This window comes from Asterias amurensis, chromosome 10, assembly GCF_032118995.1.
Source record: "Asterias amurensis chromosome 10, ASM3211899v1".
In the NCBI taxonomy this organism is placed as follows: Eukaryota; Metazoa; Echinodermata; class Asteroidea; order Forcipulatida; family Asteriidae; genus Asterias; species Asterias amurensis.
In genome coordinates, this window is record NC_092657.1 from 18,817,744 (window position 1) to 18,842,109 (window position 24,366).

At 38.9% G+C, this 24,366-nt stretch overlaps 1 protein-coding gene across 2 annotated transcripts in view; it reads right to left on the bottom strand.

Annotated features, from left to right (window-relative positions):
• LOC139942819 (nuclear pore membrane glycoprotein 210-like) overlaps nt 1-24,366 on the bottom strand; it is a 106,128-nt gene that overhangs the window by 78,030 nt on the left and 3,732 nt on the right. The window contains exons 3-20 of one of the 2 annotated variants that reach the window (XM_071939595.1): nt 24,171-24,302; nt 23,142-23,238; nt 22,180-22,330; nt 20,581-20,713; nt 19,628-19,756; nt 19,422-19,484; nt 18,203-18,315; nt 14,312-14,452; nt 13,439-13,579; nt 12,103-12,258; nt 11,024-11,132; nt 10,039-10,125; nt 8,592-8,737; nt 7,181-7,219; nt 4,105-4,276; nt 3,611-3,731; nt 1,135-1,234; nt 50-242 (exon numbers count right to left, since the gene is read on the bottom strand). In XM_071939595.1, coding sequence (XP_071795696.1) covers nt 50-242; nt 1,135-1,234; nt 3,611-3,731; nt 4,105-4,276; nt 7,181-7,219; nt 8,592-8,737; nt 10,039-10,125; nt 11,024-11,132; nt 12,103-12,258; nt 13,439-13,579; nt 14,312-14,452; nt 18,203-18,315; nt 19,422-19,484; nt 19,628-19,756; nt 20,581-20,713; nt 22,180-22,330; nt 23,142-23,238; nt 24,171-24,302 — 2,223 coding nt within the window. The remainder of the gene's footprint in view (nt 1-49; nt 243-1,134; nt 1,235-3,610; nt 3,732-4,104; nt 4,277-7,180; nt 7,220-8,591; nt 8,738-10,038; nt 10,126-11,023; nt 11,133-12,102; nt 12,259-13,438; nt 13,580-14,311; nt 14,453-18,202; nt 18,316-19,421; nt 19,485-19,627; nt 19,757-20,580; nt 20,714-22,179; nt 22,331-23,141; nt 23,239-24,170; nt 24,303-24,366) is intronic. The other variant, XM_071939596.1, reaches the window with a different exon arrangement.

The following is a 24,366-nucleotide window of genomic DNA, read 5'->3' on the forward strand; positions in this document are numbered from 1 at the left end:
ATAACCTATAGATTGTTACAGATCTACCCCACACTGTGAATGGACTCACCCTTAAGGATCTTGGATCCTCTTATCTCGCCATCAACATCAGAGTAAAGAGTCAGAGGGGTCTTGAAGGAGGCCAGGGAGTTGTCCGAGCTTGTCCATGAGACGACGACGGAGGAGAAGTTATGGAAGAAGTTTCCGTGGCTGTCCACTGCACGCACCATGATGTCTAGATTAGCGTTGTTCATAACTGGGAGCTGATTGGAGAAGAAAGTGGGGACGAAAAGTTAGAGTCACACTTCAAAGAATCTGTTTGGGTACTTTTTCAAAATGTCCATAAGTAGATTTACATTAAACTTTCAGGGTTTGAAGATAATGATAGTGGAAAGCTTTCCTTCAAATCTTACTTACTGGGGTGCTGTAGTTTTTGAGAAATGAGTAAAACAATGTCATGAAATAAGTTTGTAAATGATTAAAATAAGTTTCGTCTCATGAGACGAAAATTATTTTCATGACATTGTTTTACTAATTTCCCCAAAACTACAGCACCTCAGCACGTAGTATTTTCAGGGAAGCTTTCTACTATCATTATCTTCAAATTGTGTAAGTTAAGTGTAAATCTGTGGACATTGTGTTTTTTGTCCTAGAAAAATTACATACATGTAGACCCTTTAAAATGTTCTCAACTGATTTACAAAAATGTTCATGCATTCTTTAAGTACGAGACCTACATGTACATGTATTCCAATGTAATGGTTCACAAGGTATTGTGTGGTGCAATTTGCAGCCGATCAAACTATCGAACACCGGGGTGAACCCCTTCTCTTTTCGATAAGAGCACTGGGTTCTTTTGCGTGCAAAACACAACACATGGGAATTTGTATCAATTTACATCCCATCCAAGGACAAAGAAATGAGGACTAGTCTTTTGCTTAAAGGGGCACATTTAAAAGCATTTAAAACCGTTTGTTAAAGATGCTACATGTATGTCAACCTGATTGTTGGAGTGTAGAGAGATTGGGCAAGGTTCTTCAAGCTGAGGTTGGTATGAGCTGTAACCCTACTGGTGGTCTGGACCTGATTGAGGTGGATAGAACCAGACTGAACCGGTTTAAACCAGCTGTACATGTAAGTACATGTAGATCTTACCTGATTGTTGGAGTCTAAAGTGATTGGGCAAGGTTCTTCAAGCTGAGGCTGGTTAATGACCGGTATGAGCTGTAACCGCACTGGTGAAGCACACAGGAATCTGAATGATGGGGGGGGGGGGGCAAACATTAAACAAGGTTAATAAAATATAATAATAAAAGTCCCCTGACAATGACTAGAGCATGCTAGTCCAAACGTTGAGAACAACTATACATGTACATGTGTAACTCACTTTAAAGCAAAAAATAGTAGTCCCTGTCGATTTACCACACAGGTAGTAGTTAAAAAGCAGGACAGTTCTTTTCAGAACTGAGAATTCTCCAGAATTTGGACAAATCTACTCCAGGGTGGTAGAGTATAATGCAAGTTAGTGAAGCTACAATGTAATGACGAGAAAGTCCGCTCAATCCACTAACGCGAAAACAGTAGCCCCTGTAGATTTCCTACTTGTACTGTACCTTCCACACAAGTACATGTGTAGTACATGTAGTTAACACAAGTAGCACAGTTTTTTGGTTTTCAGAGCTGAGAAATCTCCCAAATTCCGATAAGTATACTGTGCGGTAGTCATGGCAGTAGAATAACGCAACGTACAATGTACAGGAGTGAAGCTACACCAATAACGAGAAGTCCCCTCAAACCGAAAGCAAATCATAGTAGTCACTGTCGATTTCCTACCTTCCACCCAAGTAATGATTACGAAGCAGGAAAGTTCTTTTCAAAACTGACAGTTCTTCCGAATTCAAAAAAAATCTGCTCTGCAGAAGTAGAATTTTAAGCAAGACAAGTTCTCATAAGAAAATTATCAACCCAGCAAGTACATGTACATATACATGTAGATACACACATGGTGTTACTGCAAACCAAGTGTATGTACACATACAACATGGTTATGCTCCCGAGCCTTCAAATGTAACAACATAACAGTTTGAACAACCCCATCACCCCTTCCAATACTGAATTGGGGTACTTTTTGTAGCACAAAACACAATGTCGACAGGTTTACATTAAACTTGCACAGCTTGAAGATAATGATGGTAGAAAGCTTCCCTTAAAGCCATTATACACTTTCGGTAAACAGTAATGTCCAAGTCCCACACTTCATGTATCACAACTTATATATAAAATAACAAACCTGTGAAAATTTAGGCTCAATCGGTCATCGGAGTTGGGAGAAAATAACGGGAAAACCCTACCTTGTTTCTGCATGTTTCGCCGTGTCATGACATGTGTTTAAATAAATCTGTAATTCTCGCGATCGAGAATTGATATTGTTTTAATGTTTTCTCAAAAAGGAAAGTATTTCATGGAACAATATTTCAAGAGAAGTCTTTCACCATTACCTTCTGTAAACCCTGTAAATTATTTGGAAATCGGTGAACTTTTTTTTTTCTGTACCGAAAGTGTATAATGGCTTTAAAAAATACTACTTGCTGAGGTGCTGTAGTTTTTGCGAAATGAGTACAAACAATGTAAAGGAAATATGTTGTACATGCTAAAATAATTGTTGTCTCCTGAGACAAAACTATATTTTGTGGGTTGTTTTAAACACTTCTCAAAAACGACAGCACCTGAGTAAGTGATTTCAAGGGCAGCTTTCTACCATCACTATCTTCAATTGGTGTGAGTTTAAATGCAGTGGACACTATTGGCAATTACTCAAAATAATTATCAGCATAAAACCTCACTTGGTAATGAGTAATGGGTAGAGGTTGATAGTATAAAACATTGTGAGAAACGGCTCAATCTAAAGTGAAGTAGTTTTCGAGAAAGAAGTAATTTTCCATGAGTTTGATTTTGAGACCTCAAATTTAGAATTTAAGGTCTCGAAGTCAAGCATCAGAAAACACACAACTTCGTGTGACAAGGGTATTTCGACGACAAACTGAGCTCAAATTTTACCAGGTTTGTTATTTTATGCATATGTTTAGATACACTAAGTGAGAAGACTGGTCTTTGACAACTACCAATATTGTCCACTGTCTTTAAAGGAACACGTTGCCTTGGATCGGACGAGTTGGTTGATAAAAAGCGTTTGTTACCGTTTTTTTATAAATTGCATATGGTTGGAAAGATGTTTTAAAAGTAGAATACAATGATCCACACAAGTTTGCTTCGAAATTGCCTGGTTTTTATGTTACTGTGTGAACTAACACAGTCGGCCATATATGGGAGTCAAAATTTTGACTCCCATAAATGGCCGACCGTGTTCGTCGATGAGGTAAAAGGAAAACCGTGCAATTTCGAGGCATGTTTGTGTGGATTATTGTATTCTACTTTTACAACATCTTTCTAACCATGCATTTTATAACAAATGACAAACGGTTACAAACGCTTTTCAAAGACCAACTCGACCGATCCAAGGCAACATGTTCCTTTAATGTATAACTGTGGATATTGTGTTTTTTGTTACAAAAAAGAGCCCAGAACCTTTTAATAGACTTTTGATATATTTCCCTAAAAAAAAAAAACTCACTTGATTGTAGCCCTTGAGACAGCTGGCTGCTTGTTCTTAGCAGTGGGACTGTTGCCCACGGTAACCGTAAACGTCTGCTCACCAAGCTGCAGACACACCACATTAAAGACGTGGTTGTTCTCTGTTGTAAAGAAATTGAAATATATTATATGTTTAATTCAGTCTTAAAGCCACTGGACACTATTGGTAATTACTCAAAATATTCTTTAGCACTTTGTAACAATCAAAGGAGTGCTGTTGATAGTATAAAACAAGAAGCAAATATTTTTATAATTACTTTTACTGTAAAACCGTGCCGATGGGTGGATTTCACAAAGAGTTGAGACTATTCGTATCTCGAGTTAGGACAAGTAACTCGTCCTCCTTAACTTAGGAGTAAACTTAAATTTCAAACTAGTCCGAACTCTTTGTGAAATCGACCCAGTAAGCAGTAAGCGAAGAATTTCGCCATAAGCCGAATCAATAATTTTGAAACTACAATCAGTCTAACTTACTGTTTGATCCATAGAGTTTGACATGTTTAGTAGCGACCCATTCTTCATGTTCAGCAGACAGAGTCTCATAGTATCGAGACGGTTCAAGAACCCAGGGCCGAGGACCTCCTGAGAGTACAAACGTCTTGGAAGATGCAGGGGTCACTACAGCCACTCCTTCTGGATCAAGCACCTACACAGGAATAATGATAGAATATTAGAAATTACAATGGACAAAAAAACACTTGCCGAGTCTGAGGTCATCTGGCAGAATGCTCCATGTTCCTCTGACCCGTTTATCCAGCTATGGGGACAGGGCATTCAGTAACATTTCACCCCGCCTCTGGAACTCTCTGCCTCAACATCTCAAGGACACACATGACATCTCACGATTCCAACATTCTCTCAAAACCCATCTCTTCAAATTAGCCTATGCAGATATTGAGTGAAATGTTCTTCTTGTTTTTTTTGACCAGCGCCTTTGAATGTTTTACAGATTAAGTGCGCTTTAAAAATGCTGTTATTATTATTATTATTTTTATTAGGGAGGGGTAGGGATTAACCCCGGTGGTTGTAGTTCACATACCTAGCTTCATTGCTTATGGGTTATGTACATGTACCTTTAGCTTTTGAGCTACAGTACAGTAATTAGTTTCAATTGTGAGGTATCTTTAGAAACTGCAACAAAGAGGTACATGTAATAATAGGCATGGAACGTTAAAAGGTCAAACGGAGGAAACAGTTAAAAAAAATATGCCAAAAACTTTTCCTTTCACACAGATTTTGAGATACAGGTGGCCACTATAGGAGTGCACTGTGTGGCTTAGGTGTATACAGACAAATGTATCTAAACCTAACAGTGTTATAGTATTGTGTCCACCATATCTCAAAATGGATAATAGAAACTAAAATGCAGTGTTGTAGTTGAGCGGTTAAGAGCAACGGATTCAAGCTCTAATGTTTGATCAGCACAGTGTAGATTTGAATCCTGGTCGTGACACTTGCTACGTAAAATTGGGGGGGGGGGGGGGCGGGGGGGTAGAGCTTTCTGCTCTACCGGCCAGGCTTCAGACTGATGATACCCAAGCCTACATGTACATCCGTATGGACTGTAAAAGGGGTAACCCTGCTTCAGCCATAGGGGTAGGTGGCAACGTCCTCTGAAAAAAAAATAATTGTAGCCCACAATTGTTTTACTCATTTCTCAAAAACTACAGCACCGTAGCAAGTAATATTTTCAGGGAAGCTTTCTACTATCATTACATGTATCTTCAAACGGTGTAAGTTTTTAATGTACATCTGTGGACATTGTGTTTTTTGTTACAAAAAGTACCCAAATCCTTTAAAAAAACAATGCAGGTGTTCCACCATCAACACAAACTGTAACAAAATAGTATAGAACATTTCTGCTGTTTGTAAAACAAACATTTATAAATACCTCAGACAGTTTCGCTATTCCTATTGGTGGAGAGCGTGTCAAGTGGGTGTGTATAAACCTTTGTTTATGACCAGTAAAAAGTGTTGAAACATGAGGCATGACATGCCAGCTTGCTTATAAGACAGTTTCTTCATTCCTATTGGTCAAGATCAACGGCTGAAACAGTTGTGCCACATCACGCGATACGCGCGACGCGCATAGCATTCCCTTACAAGGAGTTGTTTACCTGAGGGCCTTACCATTTCATAGCTGGAGGGGTATTGTGTTGAAAGAAATCGTTGAAGAATTATAATTTTGCATTTATTTTACTTTTTGACCAAAAAGTGTTGATGTTTTTGACCGAAAAGGTAATTATGAATGGGAATCAAAGTGTGTTGAATCGCTTTTCAACTAGTGGTTTAAACCCGCCGAGGCCTGGTTCTTTATAATTTACCTTGACTTCGTCTCATTAAAATTATCAAGAACCAGGCCTCGTTGGGATTAAACCACTAGTTGAAAACCTCTTCACCACACATTAAGCTTGGGCGATATCACGATATTATCGAATATCGCGATACTAATTTGGAAATGATTTCGATATCGGATAGATTTGGTTTTAATCGAAATATCGATATATCACGATATATCGCGATATATCTAATAAATCACGATATCGATTAAATATCGCAAAATCGCGATGTATTTCTTAGCTGAGACATCTTGCACCCCATAGGTTTGGAGTAAAACCAGAAGAATAGGTCATTAGAACACCTCTCTTATGCTATGACTGTCTCTTCTACAACTTTCAATGGGAGTTACATGTAAAAGACTGATGATGTCAAATTTAATTAATCACGATTATATCGAATATCGTGATATATTATCGGCGATATATCGTGAATAAAATAAATCGATATCGCCCAAGCTTACCACACATTGATTCCCTTATTAAGCTTGGGCGATATACAGTATACAATTGTTGCACGCTGTGACGGGGTCCATGACGTTTTGTGCACCCAAGGGGGAAATGGCAAAAAAACCATGGACCCCAAATCACAGCGTGCAACAATTATTTTGTTGTAACATGATTATTTCTCCTCTCGACGAGTATGCATAGTTTAAAGGCAGTGGACACTATTGGTAATTACTCAAAATAAATATTAGCATAAAACTTTACTTGGTAATGATTAATGGGGAGAGGTTGATGGTATAAAACATTGTGAGAAACGGCTCCCTCTGAAGTGACGTAGTTTTCGAGAAAGAAGTATTTTTCCACGAATTTGATTTCGAGACCTCAAGTTTAGAATTTGAGGTCTCGAAATCAACCATCTAAAAGCACACAACTTCGTGTGACAAGGGTGTTTTTTCTTTCATTATTATCTCGCAACTTCGACGACCGATTGAGCTCAATTTTTCACAGGCTTGTTATTTTATGTATATAGTTGAGATACACCTAGTGAAAAGACTGGTCTTTGACAACTACATACCAATAGTGTCCACTGTCTTTAATAAGCAGATGAACAGTTGTCCAAATAAGAAACAATTCAACAAAAAAAATGTAAACAAAAAAAGAAAAACTCCCAATATCAACACAAACAAAACAAGGGCATTTGAAATTATTCAACTCTCAATAACTCTCAACAATTTTCTGCCAACATTCAACCTGTTTAATACATGTACCTCACAGGAGTCATGTGTGCACACAGACATCCGGACATCCTGGACAAAGGATAAAAGTCATACAAGTTGAAAATTTATCAAGCATTTATCTCGGTCTTCCAACCCTCGATAGTGTCCTGTGTATTAATTTTGGAAGTGTCGTGGCCGAGCGGTTAAGAGCACCGAATTCAAACTCTGGTGTTTTTGATCAGCAGAGTGTGGGTTTGAATCCCCAGCCCCGACACTTGTGTCCTTAAGCAAGACACTTTACCATTGCTTCGTCCTTCGGATGGGACGTAAAGCAGTTGGTCCCATGTGTTGTGTAACACATGTAAAAGAACCCAGTGCACTTATCGAAAAGAGAAGGGGTTCGCCCCAGTGTTTCTGGCTGTGGCTGCTTAATGCGCCGTAGCACCTTGTAAACCCTTACAAGGTGCTAACTAATTGGGTCTCAGAATTCATCACTGCAATAACCTATCTTTCTGAAAGTTTGTATATACTTGAGTACATTGTTTGGTAGATACCTGGGCTATCATGTCTATACAAGACTTCGATATTTCGTTTTTTTACCGTATCACAGATGTGTAGGCCTATTACATGTAACACTGTATACTCAGTACTTTCCTGAGTCCTGTGCAAACATAATATCACGTAGGCATATTATTCAGGGTGGATTCAAACCCACAGCCCTTGCAATTCTAGAGCAGTGTCTTACCAACTAGACTACCGAGATTGCCCGGTAGCTGTATGTAGAGGCAGTTCGAATCCTATGTTTTAGCAGCTGCCGTCGATTTCACAAAACTCTTCCTAACTTAAGACTAATCTTAGGACTTAGGACGAGTCCCAACCCCGCACTGTAGCATGCAGACCTTAAGATTAATCCTAAGTTAGGAAGAGTTACTCGTCCTAACTCGAGACAAGACGAGTCCTAACTCTTTGTGAAATCGACGGCTGGTACATTAATGGTACATTAGATAGAATTGCAAAGGGTCGTGCATTCAGCTATACCACTGGTCACGCATGATCAAATAAAAGGAACTCGTTGCCTTATAGATCGGGCGAGTTGGTCTATGAAAAGTATTTGAAACCATTTGTTTTGAAATGCGTATGGTTGGAAAGATGTTTTAAAAGTAGAATATAATGCTCCACACAAATATGCCTCAAAATTGCGTGGTTTTCATTTTATTTAGCGAACTAACACGATCGGCCATTTTGAGGAGTCAAAAATTTGACTCCACAAAATGGCGTGTCATGTTAGTTCATGACGTACATGTATAAGGAAAACCTTATGTTTTTTATAACAAACAGTTTTTAACTGATCCAAGTCCATTGTTTGGAAAAGGAATTACATGGAGATAACAGGTGTGAGTTGCTAGACATAAATGATGATTGTAATGAAGCTTTCCTGTAATGCTTATAAATGCAGTCTTACCTGAAGAGGAACATAAGCAGAGATAGTGACGGATGCTTGTAGTCTGACCGATCCGTACTCGTACGTGACAGTGACCTGCGTGTGACCTGAATTTAGCGCCCTCACTGGTATCATGGTGCATGCGCCGTCGACGTGATCGGGTGAGTCTAAAATTAAGTACGAGATGGAATAGCATAAGATAACCTCTAAGGATTTCTCTACTAGCAGACTAGAGCTTCTTCCATTTTGTTTATGCCCACAGATCTTTTTTTTATGCTGTACCGTTTCCTTGGAATAGTTTTGATGTGCATTTGACAGGCTAGTGTTTGTTTTAAGTCTCTGCTAAAAACTCATTTGTTTGTGGGAGCTTATTTGTAATCTGCTTATTTGTGATTTAATCTTCCTCTCATTGTTTAATTTATTGTTCTCTTTATGCCTTTTTTTCCCATTAAGTGCTTCACAAATGTCTTCATTAATAATTATTTGATGTTGAGATCCTGAGATGCACAATGATGACGACATAAACGTAAGATGACGACATCCTAAGATGACTTATCTTTGGATTATTAAATCCAAACAATGGATGAACAGTGAAAGTATTTGAATTACTAGGCTCAAATTCATGGCTCTGCTTATTGCCAAAACCTGCGTTGACGATGCACTTAATGCCTAGTAAAGGGGAGTACACATCGCAAAAGCAAAAACTCCAAGCTAACCAGTGAAATATGCTTGACGTACGCGCGCAATTCCTTGCTTCCATGAGAGTTGATTCTTTGCTTATGGCAGGGATGTGATAGGCTGTTTAAAGCCATTGGACACTTTCTGAACAGAACAAAAATTAAAAGTTCACAGATTTACAAATAACTTACAGGGTTTACAGAAGGTAATGGTGAAAGACTTCCCTTGAAATATTATTCCATGAAATGCTTTACTTTTTGTGAAAACATTAAAACAATTATCAATTCTCGATATCGGATTTGTTTTAAACACATGTCATCAGGTCATGACATGGCGAAACGTGCGGAAACAAGGGTGGGTTTTCCCTTTATTTTCTCCCGACTCTGATGACCGATTGAGCCTAAATTTTCACAGGTTTGTTATTTGACATCTAAGTTGTGAAACACTGAGAGTGGGCCATTGGACAATACTGTTTACCGATGTTGTGCGATTGCTTTAAAACAAACCTGTGTGAACTCCAAGCTTGACCGAACACGAAGCCTACTTGATTAAGTATATGTACATTTATCTTTGGTTTTAAAAACCATACGCAATCTTGGTCATTATCTTGATGTTTTATGAATTTGATCGAAATGGAAAATAAAAGGGTGTTTACAAAAAAAAAGCTTCCTGGTTAAAAACCAAGAAATCACATCCCGGTTACGGTAAGCATAGTCATGAAATTAAACTCAAGTCGACCAGTCTGTGCTTGCGTTAGGTTAGTGTGCTAAGAAGAAAGCATGCTTCTTACCTTCAGTTTTCTGGAAAACTGTATTGTCTGATAGAGTGATGGTCAATGGCAGCGTTCTGCAGTCACTTATTGCAACACGTTTCTTACCTGAAAACAAGAAGCAGGAAAACACAATAATAATATCTCAAAACAAATCTGAAAATTGATACAGTGGGTATGGTGAATTTTGTTGATTATTGACGTGAAGTTTGTGAAGTTTGCTTAGTTGTCAGCAAATGTTTTTTTTATTATTACTTGATTTCTTGTTATTGTTGTTTTTATTGGTATTATTAATATTGTGCAATTAGTATTCTCATCATTGTTGTCTTCATCGTGTCTGTCTTTGTTCTAATTGTCTGTCCGTTCATGCTTGTCCCTATTTATTGTCTGTTCCCAGGCATCCCTACAAACACGTAAGCCTCGGCTTCCAGATAATGCCTCCATACTTGATTTATGATTTTCTCACCCTCATTAAATAGCTTTGCTTATTGGTTATTCCTTAATAATAGTGATAACAACCGCATTTCTATAGCTTAACACCTCCAAAAGAAAGTCTCTAAGCGCTCAGAGGAACCAAAAGAATAATTAAGTATAAGATAATTTGAATAGATGTGTTTTGAGAAGAGTCTTGAAACTTGAGATCGTGGTGGCTTGTTTGATGTGTAGAGGGAGATTGTTCCATAAGTGAGGTGCAGCAAACTGAAAACTACGTTGACCATATGCTTTGGTGGCAACAGTAGGAATAACAAGGGTGTCTTTGTTAGCAGAACGGAGGTAGTAGGAGTGTATGGAGTGAGTAGATCTTTCAGGTAAGTTGGTCCACTTCCAAGACTGCATTGAAATGTTTGAAGGAGAATTTTGAAGATGATGCGAGAATGCATAGGAAGCCAATGGAGAGATTGCAAAGCTGGAGTAATTGAAACAAAATTGTTTGTACTGTTTTCATAAAGTATGGAAATTAATTACATATAAGTTTGAATTGAAATTGACAAGTTAATGTACTTACTACCAGGCAGGAGGGCATATACAGCTAGAGGGAGGTCAAGGGTCGAACCCACCAAAGCTTCTACTGTAGTATCAAAGAACGCAATATCACTGGGTGGGAGTACATACACCTGTCATCAATCACAGTAATTAGTTACTACATGTAGTAGCTTGTTTGTACACATTAAACAAATACGAGTTGGTGTATTTCTTGGCCTTCCGACTTTCAGACCCCGGTTCAAATCGCATAGGAGCACTTCGTGAATAGTGTTTTTAGTCTTATGACATACTCATCAAATATTCATCCAAGTCTTCAGAGTGTGGCTTCAAATCCAAGTCAAGACACTGTGTCGCAAGATCAAAACTAATTCTTTATGAATATCCGGTTAATGGCGAATAGGTTTTCCTATCCGTAACCCAAATGCCTTTTTTTTCTTAACCGGATATCCGCAATGGGCGCGAATACCTATTTATAAACCGGATAGTTCTGTAATTACAACCAAGTAACCGGATATTCTTTTAATATCCGAATATCCGCAGACGTCGGGCGACAACTGATAGGAATGTTTTGTCTGAATCCTTATGAAACTTCTAATAAGACAGCATAAAACAGCATAAATTAAGTATATTACTATGCTCACCTCCGTGAAGAGTTAAAACAATGACATTTCTGACGTAATTTGTTCAAAGATTACGAAAGTTTTCCTTCAGGTAGAGTCAATCACGAGTCAAATCGCCATCTTTAAATTAGATCCGGTTATTTTTATGAATGAACCGAGTGACACTGTCTAAAACTAATAAAACTAATATTTTTTTTTTTTTTTTTAATAGCACCCTCTAGCGGCGAAAAAAACTATTCGAATATCCGGTTAATTTCGGATAGTTGGCCAGCGGTATCCGAATATCAAAATTTCACTATTCGCCCAGCACTAATTGTTTCACTCATTCTTTTTTAAACCAAAGCATTTAACCAAAAATTACTTAAAGTGAAGCTTTCCACAATGACCATCTTCATACCATCAGTGTAAATATGTAAACAAACATATTTTCATTCTCACCAATAAATATTATTTTAACCCCTAATTAAAACAAAAAACTTACTTTACTCAAACCAAAGTGAGCTGGATTGCGATTGTCAGCAGCCGTCACATTGGTCATTCCCGTCTCTGTTGCCGTGGTGATGGTTCCATGGACGTTAACGGTTCCCACATTACGGTTGCCTGATGTCCAAATGTAGCTGCCAGTACCACCAGTAGCCTGTGTATCGAAACATGACTCGTACTTTATTAAAAAACTTTATAAAAGTAATTATAACAAAAATGTTCTAAAATAACTCCCATGGGACAGCGAACATTCATTGTACATGTAATCACCCATTTTGCAAGCCTCGGATACTTGCATAGCAACTTACATAGCGTCACCAAGAGATACTAATGAAAAGGTCATGACCTTAGCTGTCAAATTCTAATGACAGTCACGACATTACATGGCGGCATAGCATGTAACGAGGGGTCTCAAAAGGAAGCACTTTTCCGTCAGTTGATCTTCTCATTAAGAAATTCGCGTAGCGAGATTAGTATGGCTCACTGACCGAGGCGTCTGTTCATCCATGCAGCCTGAGAGGCCGAGCCCCGACACCTACCACATGATCGCTAGCTGGTAACATACGACATGTAGCATACAACGCGCGGTACACAACGCCCGGGTACCATGCACTGCATGTATGTGTGTTATAAACTTTATAACATAAAAATTGAATGTTTATCTAAAATAGGACTCAATGGGGTTCTATTGGATCCCATTGAATACATGTATGTCCCAAATTCCACACCAATCCAATGGGAAACTTTAGACTGCCAATCACCAAAAGAGGGCGCCCTCCACCAGGTAATGTCAACAACTTAGGAATAGGAGAAGCATGAGTGACGGTCACTGACAGCAAATACCTTGTGTTTTGCGTGTTTTTGATTTTGTATTTAGATTTAGCCAAACTGTATTTTGTTTCTCAATACACAATGCCAGCATAAACCAAACTGTTCTGGAACAGGACGTACTGGACACCAGTTCCCCTATGATAACAAGCGGTGTGCATGAGGTTTTGGGAGTGTTTCTTCTAGGGTAATTAGCAAATGCTGACCTACCAAAAAATGAGAAGAAATCTGAAGTTTAGTTGTATGACAATGTATCTGATTTAATTTTCAAGAGGCTGAGAGACTTCTAAATATTTTTTGAGTGTTTTTGAATGTTTAGCATTTACCATTGTTTGCTATAGGAGTTGTGGACCCTTGCCTGGTAGGTCTGCTGCCCTCTAGTGGCAGAGTTTTCAAAAAGTCTCCCATTGAATCCCATTCAAATTTTCAATGGGATCCCATTGTTTCAAATCCCGATGAATATTTTGGAATGTACTAAAAAAGACAACCTATCATGGCATTCCGACCTTAAGTGTGTACTGATATGCAGCCGGCTTCCTCGGTTGCCACGGAAACACAACAGTTTCCGGCTGCACTTTGATGGGGTCGAAGATTTCAACTTCCTGAGCGTCTCTGATGGGTATCTTGAAGGTTTCCATCTCTCCATCCTGACAGGAGAAAGCACAAATCAAGACTAAACATTCTTAAAGGCAGTGAACACTTTTGGTACTTACTCAAAATAGTTATTAGAATAAAACCTTTCTTGGAAACGAGTAATGGGGAGCTGTTTATAGTATTTAACTTTGTGAGAAACGGCTCCCTCTGAAGTAACTCAGTTCTCGATAAAGAAGTAATTTTCCACGAATTTGATTTCGAGACCTCAATCAAGCATCTGAAAGCACACAAGCGTTGCTCCGAAGGGGAGTCGTGCTGGCGCCCCCCACCGGTCCATCGGCACCGCCGTTACAATACTTTAAAGGAACACGTTGCCTTGGATCGGACGAGTTGGTCAAAACAAAAGCGTTTGTAACCGTTTTTTATAAAATGCATATGGTTTGAAAGATGTTATAAAAGTAGAATACAATGATCCACACAAGTTTGCCTCGAAATTGCGTGGTTTTCCTTCTACTGTGCGAACTAACATGGTCGGCCATTTATGGGAGTCAAAATTTTGACCCCCATAAATGGCCGACGTGTTAGTCGACGAGGTAAAAGGAAAACCACGCAATTTCGAGGCATGTTTGTGTGGATCATTGTATTCTACTTTTACAACATCTTTCTACCCATATGCATTTTATAAAAAACGGTTACAAACGCTTTTCAAAGACCAACTCGACCGATCCAAGGCAACGTGTTCCTTTAATCTGGTACGCATGAGAATGATATGCTTAGCTACTCACCGGTTTGACAATAGAAACAAGGGCGGCTTCAATCTCCGTCAATCCACTCTGTAGCGCCCGGACATGATGGTACGTGCCGTTTACCGTCGAGTGAAGAACCTCAAAGTACTCTCCAGCAAAATCAGCTTTTATTCGAATATTCTGTTACAAGATATAATATTATTAAAAATAATAATAATAATAACCCAGGTCAAAAGTCCAGTTGAACCTGGTTAAACTGGGTTTAACTGGAACTAGTTGAAAACCAGTTGATAAACTAGTTAAACACAGTTAAACCCAGTTGGTTTAATATGGAAAAATTGACAGAAACCAGCTGGTTTATAATTTCAACCTAGTTGAACACAGTTAAACCTACATGTAGTGCAAACAAGTTGGTTAATATGGAAAATGGACGAGTTTGGTCACTGTCCAGTTGAACCAGTTGACACCAGTTAACTAGGTTCAACTGGAATTTTTACCTGGGAAGATATTTATAAAGAGGCAAATTGCCAAATAAGGCCTCAAAGCACTAGATACAATGGTAAAAAACAATTTACAAAATACAACATTACAATACTGAGGGTTACTGAAGAAAACGGTTTAAAAAGACAATTACAAAAAATGCTTCAAAGCAAATCTGGACCAGCCAGTGAAAAGTGGAAACAACTCTACAAAAACAACTATCTAAAATAATATTGCCTAAAAAGGTACAGAAGTCTTCAGATGATGCTTAAAAATGTCAATACATGAAGAGTCCTTAAGATGTGGTGGAAGCTTATTCCATAGGAAGGGGGCAGCGATACTGAAGGCTCTGCCACCATAGGTAGATGTCCGAGGAGGTGAGGGTAGTTGCAAGAGGTTAAGGGATGCGGAACGAAGGGTGCGTGTGGGTTGATGACAATGAACGAGGTCCTGTATGTACGAAGGGGCAAGGCTGTGGAGTGCTTTGAAGGTAAGAATGAGAGTCTTGTGTGAAACAAATGGATAAATATGGGACACATTTTATCAGCTGACTCAGCTCTACCGAAACATGTGAAAAAACATGCATGATTCTATTTTAAAATAAAAGTAATTTGATTTGATGCTGAGAAACGGTTCCCTCTGAAGTGACGTTGTGTTGAAAAAGACATAGTTTCCCACGAATTTGATTTTGAGACCTCAGATTTAGAACTAATATGAGGTCTCGCAATCAAGCATCTGAAAGCACACAACTTCGTGTGACAAGGGTATTTTTTCCTTTCATTATGCTTGTTGAGTAAGCTTAATGTTGAGATACACCAAGTGAGAAGACTGGTCTTTGACAACTACCACTAGTATCCAGAGTCTTTAAGTTCAGCTTAAATTTTCACAGGTTTGTGATTTTATGCATGTGTTGAGATACACCAAGTGAGCAGACTGGTCTTTGACATATTTACCAATAATATCCAGTGTCTTAAACAAAGAAAAAATGGCTCTTTTGTAACCACAGCTTGGATCTGGATTTTGTCTTAGGATCTGTCATTTATTAAAGGAACACGTTGCCTTGGATCGGTCGAGTTGGTCTTTGAAAAGCGTTTTGTGACCGTTTTTTATTAAATGCATATGGTTAGAAAGATGATGTAAAAGTAGAATACAATGATCTACACAAATATGCCTCGAAATTGCGTGGTTTTCTTTTTACCTCGTCCAATAACACGGTCGGCCATTTATGGGAGTCAAAATTTTTACTCCCATAAATGGCCGACCGTGATAGTTCACGACGTAAAAAGAAAACGTGCAATTTTGAGTGATACTTGTGTGGATCATTATATTCTACTATTAAAACATCTTTCTAACCATACGTATGGTTAGAAAGATGTTTTAATAGTAGAGTTGGTCTCTAAAAAGCATTTGAAACCGTTTTGTTATGAAATTATATATGCATTTCATAACAAAACGGTTTCAAATGCTTTTTAGAGACCAACTCGACCGATCCAAGGCAACGTGTTCCTTTAATGGCGAGTCGTGGTCTTGGGGTTCAAGCTCCAGCACTCGACTCATGCTCTAGTGTTTCTGATCAGCAGAGAGTGCAACCTCGTTCCCAGGGGTGATCGATCTCAACGCGCCATTTTGTCCCAGCATGCCTTGCATGGTAGCGAGGCTGCAGAGAGTGGGCTTGAGTCAAATGTCATGACACCTGTATCCTTAATCAAAATACATGACCATGGTGCTTTGTCCTTCGGATGGGACGTAAAGCTATTGGTCCAATGTGTTGAGTAATGCTCATAGAAAAACAGAATGCAATATCGCAAAGAGAAGCCATTCACCCCGCAATTCTTGATTTGTTAGACAGCATATTGTGCCACGACATGTTGTCCTTTACAATACGAGGTCAACGAGCGTGCACACAGACAAATAGAAACTTCATGTTTCGGTTCCACAATGACGTCAGAGAGAAAATCTTCAACATTTATAAGAGCAACTATAAATATAAATATTAATACTTAACTTGCGGGTACAACCATGGGTAAAAACACTTTTGAAGGAGTGGTGGCTCTGATAAGAGCCGGTTCCATGGTCTCGACGTTTCTAACAGTATACTCTGCTCGTCCTGAAGACGAAGACGAGCAGAGTATACTGTTCGAAACGTCGAGACCAAACCGGCTCAATTTTCCACTAATTCGATTTTCGAGACCTCAAGTTTAGAATTTGAGGTCTCGAAATCAAGTATTTACAAGCACACAACTTTGTGTGCCAAGGGTGTTTATTTCTTTCATAGAACAAGTTCGGGTGGCGACCATTTGTCAACCACTAGTCAATGTTCCATGGTTACCTATGCCTTCAATACATCCTGGGTACCAGGCAAAATCAACCAATGGTCGACTATAGTCGACTATAGTGCCTCACTCGAACTTGCTCATAGTTATCTCGCAACTCTCACAACCAATCAGTCTCAAATTTACACATGTTTGTTATTTTATGCGTATGTTGAGATACACCAAGTGAGAAGACCGGTCTTTGACATAGTGTCCACTGTCTTTAAGCCTACATGTATCTATGAAATTGAGCCTATGTCAACACATACTTCAGGTGAACACATACATGGTACACGTTTAATGTAGACCTACGTTGACTCCAGACAAAAACATTATGTACATGTTAACTACAACTAAGACCAATTCAGAACTGACTCCGCGGCAGTACAGTTAATACGATCCTATAAGCTAAAGTCCAAGTCTATTTTCTATACCATCCGCCCTGGTTATAGTTAAAAAGCAGGACAGCTCTTTTCAGAACTGAGAAGTCTCACGAAACCGATTATCTACTCCGCGGCAGTAGAATAAATGCTAGACAGTTCTCTACGAACAAACTCTACCTGGCAAGTAGATACACACATGGTGTTATCACAACTAAGTTTACATGTTGACTATAGGCCTATGTTGACTACAGAACAACACATACTAGGTAAGGTAAGGTTCATTTTATTTGCAACCACATACGGTTGGATTCATTATAAAAAATAACAAAAAATAAAACTTACAAAATACATCACAAAAACTTTAAAATCATTAAACTATGTATTACATGATAAAGGTACAAAAAGTAAATGAAAAAAATCAAAGAATGACCAGTAAAAATATTACAATATATAGTAAGAGAGATTAACAGCAATAAATTTAAAATACTAGAAAGAAAGAAAAAAAAAATTGCTTTTAAAAAACATGTACTTAATTTGTATATGATAGAAAAACAAGACAAACACTATATGTTTACACAAAAACAAACACAACCAAACAAACAAACAAACAAACAAGCAAACAAATAAACAAATAAACAAACAAACAGACAAACAAACAAGCAAACGAACGAACAAACAAAACAAACAAACAAACAAACAAACAAACAAACAAACTGAACTGCACATATTGAGTACACCTATAAAGTAAGACTTACTGGTATATCTGCAGGGAACATCTTATGACTGTCTCTGTCGTATATTTCAATCATGATTTCATACAGACGGCCCGTCTCCAGCACCCAGTTCTTGCCAGGTAGAACAACAAAGCCTGAAATTAATAATAATCATAATAATATTACGTTTTTATATAGCGATTTTTCACACCCAAAGGGTGTCCCAAAGTTCTTCAAATTGTCACCCCTGGCCACCGGAGCCTTAAATAATTCCTTAAACCATCTCAGCTCCCTGGGAGTATACAGCCTTGTGCATTGAATGCGTTACTCACCATCTCTGCCCTCACAGGTACCCATTTACCCCTGGGTGGAGAGAACAATTGTAGTAAAAGTGTCTTGCTCAGGGACACGACCGGGATTCGAACCCATACTCTGCTGACCAGAAGCACCAGCTCTTGAGTTTGGTGCTCTTATCCGCTCGGCCACGACACCCTTGATCGTCCATGCACTTCTTGTAATTTTTAAGTGAATATTTTTGAAGCTGAGAAGCTGATCTGCCAAGGATTGGGCTACATGTATAATGTGTTTGAGCTGCAGATACATTTTTAAGGGCACCTTTAGCACCAAGCCACATCGACCCGTATGGCGTGTTGTGGCCTAGCGATTAAGAGCACCATACTCAAGCTCTGGTGTTTCTGATCAGCAGAGTGTGGGTTCGAGTCCCTGTCGTAACACTTGTGTCCTTATTCCATGATGCGCTGTTCAGCCAATGGTCCCGAGTGTTGTGTAACGCACAGAAAAGAAGCCAAACATTTCAGACAATCCTGACCCTATCTCAATGGGCTCCCACCCCATGGACCGGGGCCCAATTTCATGGCTCTGCTTACCATTCTGCGCTTACACTCATGATTCCCCGCTTACGTGCAAGTGCCGAATTTCTGCGCTAGCCTTGTAAGCGTAGAATGCCTTGTAACGTGGAGTACGCACGCGCTGAAGCCAAAATTCGCTGCTAACACGTGAAATACGCTTGCCGTAAGCACAGAATTCCCTGCTTCCGTAAGCGCCGATTCTGTGCTTACGGTAAGCAGAGCCATCAAATTGGGCCCTGTTGGCTCTTATTGCGCGGTTTCTGCTCCCTCCAGCCGCGAATGTTATTGGTGATGAAAAGAGCTGTCCCGATCTTTGAATTTGCTCGGCTGATAACTGTTTGAGAATTCCACGTACTGAAGGAACACAGATTAGAACTTTCAAAAGAACTTACCAAGATACTTGGGTTCGATGACATGAATAGATGAGCTTGGGAGACTCACAGCATCTTTGATGTCTGGATGTTTGGGTTAAGTTCAATATAAACCAATATAAACAAGCTGGTACATGTATACAAAACTGGGGAAGATAAGCTCAAAAATCAAGCTAGAAAACACACAAAAATATAAATATTATATCATATTGACTTTGAAAGGATACTCTTGTCTCTAAGCACAACCTCAGTGGTACCCAGTGATACACCGGTAACCGTAGACGTCTTGGTGTCCAGACTCGCTATGCCACTATTGCGAATCTCAAGTTTGTACTGTGCTGAAGGCATAGGAACGACTGAAAAAAAAGCACAGGAGAAAAAGTTTAAATATTTGTGACTTCTAATCATATTATTTCCAATCCTGGAACAGTTTATCCATTCTGATTGGTCGAGAGGAGTTCACATTGCCTTGTTTAATCGTTAGCAGTGATGAAAGATAACCCGACCTTAGACAAAGAGGGCACATGATTTCAAGACACAAGTTACTTGTAAGTGGGCAGGTGAAAAAATTTGTATGTGCAAATTTAAAGTCTGCATGTCATACTCATGGTTTGAAACTTTAGTGCACCAGTTCAACACTTACATGTAAATGCGCAATTAACAATAACAAAAATTACCGTCAACAATTTTTAAATAATATTTGTAGTTTTGTAAAAAACAAATATTGAATACAAATTTACATTAAAAAAATCTATAATAATTGTATTTTAGTTGTTTTAAAACCGTCTGAAAAGGAGGTTGCTTTGCCCAAAAAAGTGTGAAATAAAAATAACAAACGGGGTATCCTTGTGTCCTGACGGTCTACTGGCTGCAGCTATGGGGCAGCCGTGTAAATCTGACCGATTACCAATTACCATGGCCCAATTTCATGGCCCTGCTTACCGCCAAATTCTGCGCTTACGATCGCGATTCCTCGCTTTTGTGCAAGCGCCGAATTTCTGCGCTAGCCTTGTAAGCTTAGAATGCCTAGTACGCACGCGCAGAAGCCCAAATTCGTCGCTTACCCGTGAAAGGCTTGCTGTAAGCACAGAATTCCCTGCTTCCGTAAGCGCCAATTCTGTGCTTACGGTAAGCAGAGCCATGAAATTGGGCCCAGATTACTCAGTACCCTAAGACTCACCAGTAATCTTGCTCTCTTTGAGTTTCTCGACCTGGTATTTGATCTGAGCGTGGACTAAGATGTAGATATCATGGGCTGGATTCAGCATCAGGTGATCGATCACTATCACCCTCGTTACACTCATCTTCACATCCTTTTGGCAAAGAAAACAAATATTATTAATTTTTGGTTTTTACCCATATACATATGTACACCGATGTGTGTAGCACTGTATACTCAGTACTTTCCGGAGTCGTGTGAAAAAAAATCACAGGCATTTTTACTCGGGTGGGATTTGAACCCACGACCTTTGCAATTCTAGAGCAGTGTCATACCAACTAGACCACCCGAGATTGCCTGAGATTTTCACAGGACTCGGGGAAAGTACGGAGTATACAGTGCTACACACATCGGTGTATATGGGTAAAAACCAAAAATTAATATTCTTTATCCCCGATGCAAATTTAACATCTATTAAAAACAAATATTATTGTGAAGATACAACAAACACATCATAAAGAAACTTCTTAGTAACGCGACCACCATTTGAAACAACATTTTAACCATTTAAGTTTAAATTTAATCGGAATAAAAGGCTAGTAACATAATAACAAGGCCTTTCTCCATCCTGCAAGGTTTTAACTGGCTGCTTAAAGCCATTGGACCCTTTCAGTACAGAAACAAAAATAAAAGTTCACAGATTTACAAATAACGTACAGGGTTTACAGAAGGTAGTGGTGAAAGACTTCTCTTGAAATATTAGTTCATGAAATGCTTTACTTTTTGAGAAAACGGTAAAACAATATAAATTCTCGATAGCGAGAATTACGGATTGATTTTAAACACATGTAATGACACGGCGAAACATGCGGATACAAGGACGGGTTTTCCCGTTATTTTCTTCGACTCCTATGACCAATTGAGCCTAAATTTCCACAGGTTTGTTATTTTATATATAAGTTGTGATACACGAAGTGTGGGCCTTGGAAAATACTGTGTACCGAAAGGGTCCGAAGGCTTTAAGAATGACCCACCACTCTTTTATTCCCATTATGCCATTTTGGTAAAAAGACATAATAAAGTAGGAAACTCTGTTTCTCCAAGGTCTTGCTCTGTACACGTGCGCGTAATGCAACTTCGTATCTATGGGCTTAAATGGCGCGGCAAGATCGATCACTCCTGCGAACGAGATCGTGGGCTCACCCGCACAAACTGACAAACGTATCCAGAAACAACCGGTTGTAAGCAGCTCCAGCTGGTCATTATCAACCGTTTAAACACCCCCACGTGGAGCGCTCTCCACCAATAGGAATAGCGAAACTGTCTGGGATATTTATTAATGTAGAATACAAATGACTAGAATGGCAATGAAACATTGGAATGTCTAGGGTGCAACCCACCAAATAAGAAGTAAACAGATCGTCATCCATTTTTGTACAGCTTTTCAAGCCCCCAAATAGGGTTTCAGTGAAGAAAACAATTCCCAATAGTGTCACGGTGGTTGTTTACTTCCAGCTTGATGTATTTCGGTTGTCATATTTTATGTAGGCGCTACATTATATCAGAACCAAGTACATGTATTAATACTATAATTATAATTTTTACTACATATAACTTTACCTTGAATCCTGGAGAGGTCAAGCGGACAGCGACCTTGGCTGACCCTGCCCTGATGCCCTCAATTAAGATGCGGTCGCCCTGCTTGCCCTGCTCCTCCATGCGCTCAATGTACTTGGGCGGGTCATAGGGCATCTCATGATAGGTCACCAATCTGAAAGGATGAATTTGATCATCACATTAAAATTAAAAGTTATTTAAAGGGAGGGTACACGTTTGGGAATTTTCAAAGACCAGTCTTCTCACTTAGTGTATCCCATCATAAGCATAAAATAACAAGCCTGTGAAAATTTGGGCTCAATCGGTCATCAAAGTAGCGAGAAAACTATGAAAGAAAAAACACCCTTGTTGGACGACTTTGTGTGCTTTCAGATAGGAATAAAAGACTTCTAGCTAGAAGTCTTTTATTATTTTAGTGAGAAATTACCTCTTTCCCAAAAACTGCGTTACTTCAGAGGGAGTTGTTTCTCACAATGTTTAATACTATCAACAGCTCTCCAATACTTGTTTTCAAGTAATGTTTTACTGTAATAATTATTTTGAGCATATACCATTAGTGTCCACTTCCTTTAAAGGCAGTGGACACTATTGGTAATCACTACAAATAATTATCAGCATAAAATTCAGCACAAAACATTGTGAGAAACGGCTCCCTCTGAAGTGAAGTAGTTTACGAGAAAAAAAGTAATTTTCCACCAATTTCATTTTGAGACCTCAAGTTCAGAATTTGAGGTCTCGAAATCAAGCATCTGAAAGCACACAACTTCGTGTGACAAGGGTGTTTCTTTCTTTCAAAGTTATCTCGCAACTCCTGTGACCAATTGAGCTCAACTTTTCACAGGTTCGTTATTTTATGCATATATGTTGAGATACACCAAGTGAGGAGACTGGTCTTTGACAACTACCAATAGTGTCCAGTGTCTTTAAGGCCTGACATGAGTAACACTGGTTTGTAGAAGGCTCACCTTAAGATGGTTTTAGCATCAATGACAGTATCGGCGTCATTATCAGACAGTAGGGACCATTCAAACTCCAAACCCTGTAGACTAGTGAAGGTATTATCTGTAAAAAAAAAAAAATCAAGTTCCTCTCAAATGACTGTCTTAAAGCCATTGGACTCTTTCGGTTCAGAAAAAAAAAAAGTCCACAGATTAACAAATAACTTACAGGGTTTACAGAAGGCAATGGTGAAAGACTTCTCTTAAAATATTATTCCATGAATATGCTTTACTTTTTGAGAAAACAGCAAAACAATATAAATTCTCGTTAACGAGAATTATGGATTTATTTGAAACACATGTCATGACACGGCGAAACGCGCGGAAACAAGGGTGGGTTTTTCCGTTGTTTTCTCCTGACTCCGATGACCGATTGAGCCTAAATTTTCACAGGTTTGTTAATTGATATAGAAATTGTGGTACACAAAGTGAGAGCCTTGGACAACACTGTTTACTGAAAGGGTCCAATGGCTTTAATCTATTGTGTATTGAAAAGCAAGAAAACATCTTAAATGATAATTATAATGTTTACTTATTGTATAAAATCAAAAATACTTTTTAAGTTAAAGTTATGAAAACATATTTGAAAATATGAATGCCCAGAGCAATTGGTTATAACCTTATTTGTTTTCTTTTCATACAGGCATGTAACTTTAACCTCACCCAAAAAGATGAAACTACAAAATGTCAATGATTTTGTATTTTACAATGTTATCGATGCTTGTGCTGTTGAATGGGGCTGAAATCACAAAGACACTATAATCCTTACTAAAACCTTGTCTTGAAGCTAGGGTTCTACAAACACAGGCCTGATACTTCACGGAGGCAACGAAGGTGATTGCCTCCGTGTCCCCTGGTCATTGCCTTGGTGCCCTTGAAATGCTCGACAGTACAAATTTGCAATTTCATCATAGGGTGCCCTTTACCAAAAAGAAAATGCCTCGTTTCCCTTGCCCTTTCAAAAATGAAGCATACTGTACAGCCCTGCAAACTTACCCTCATCGTCTAGTGCCCTGACTTCAAACTCTTCCGGTGAATCCCCTAGGTAGAGCACCCTGGTCGTTGTGACTATGTCGATCAGGTCAATCTTATCAACGATGACATCACATCTAATGATCTGACCACTCGCTGGGGAAAGAAAAATAATAATAATTTCAACAGTGAATGGGAGTGGTCAAGAGTCAAATGTAAT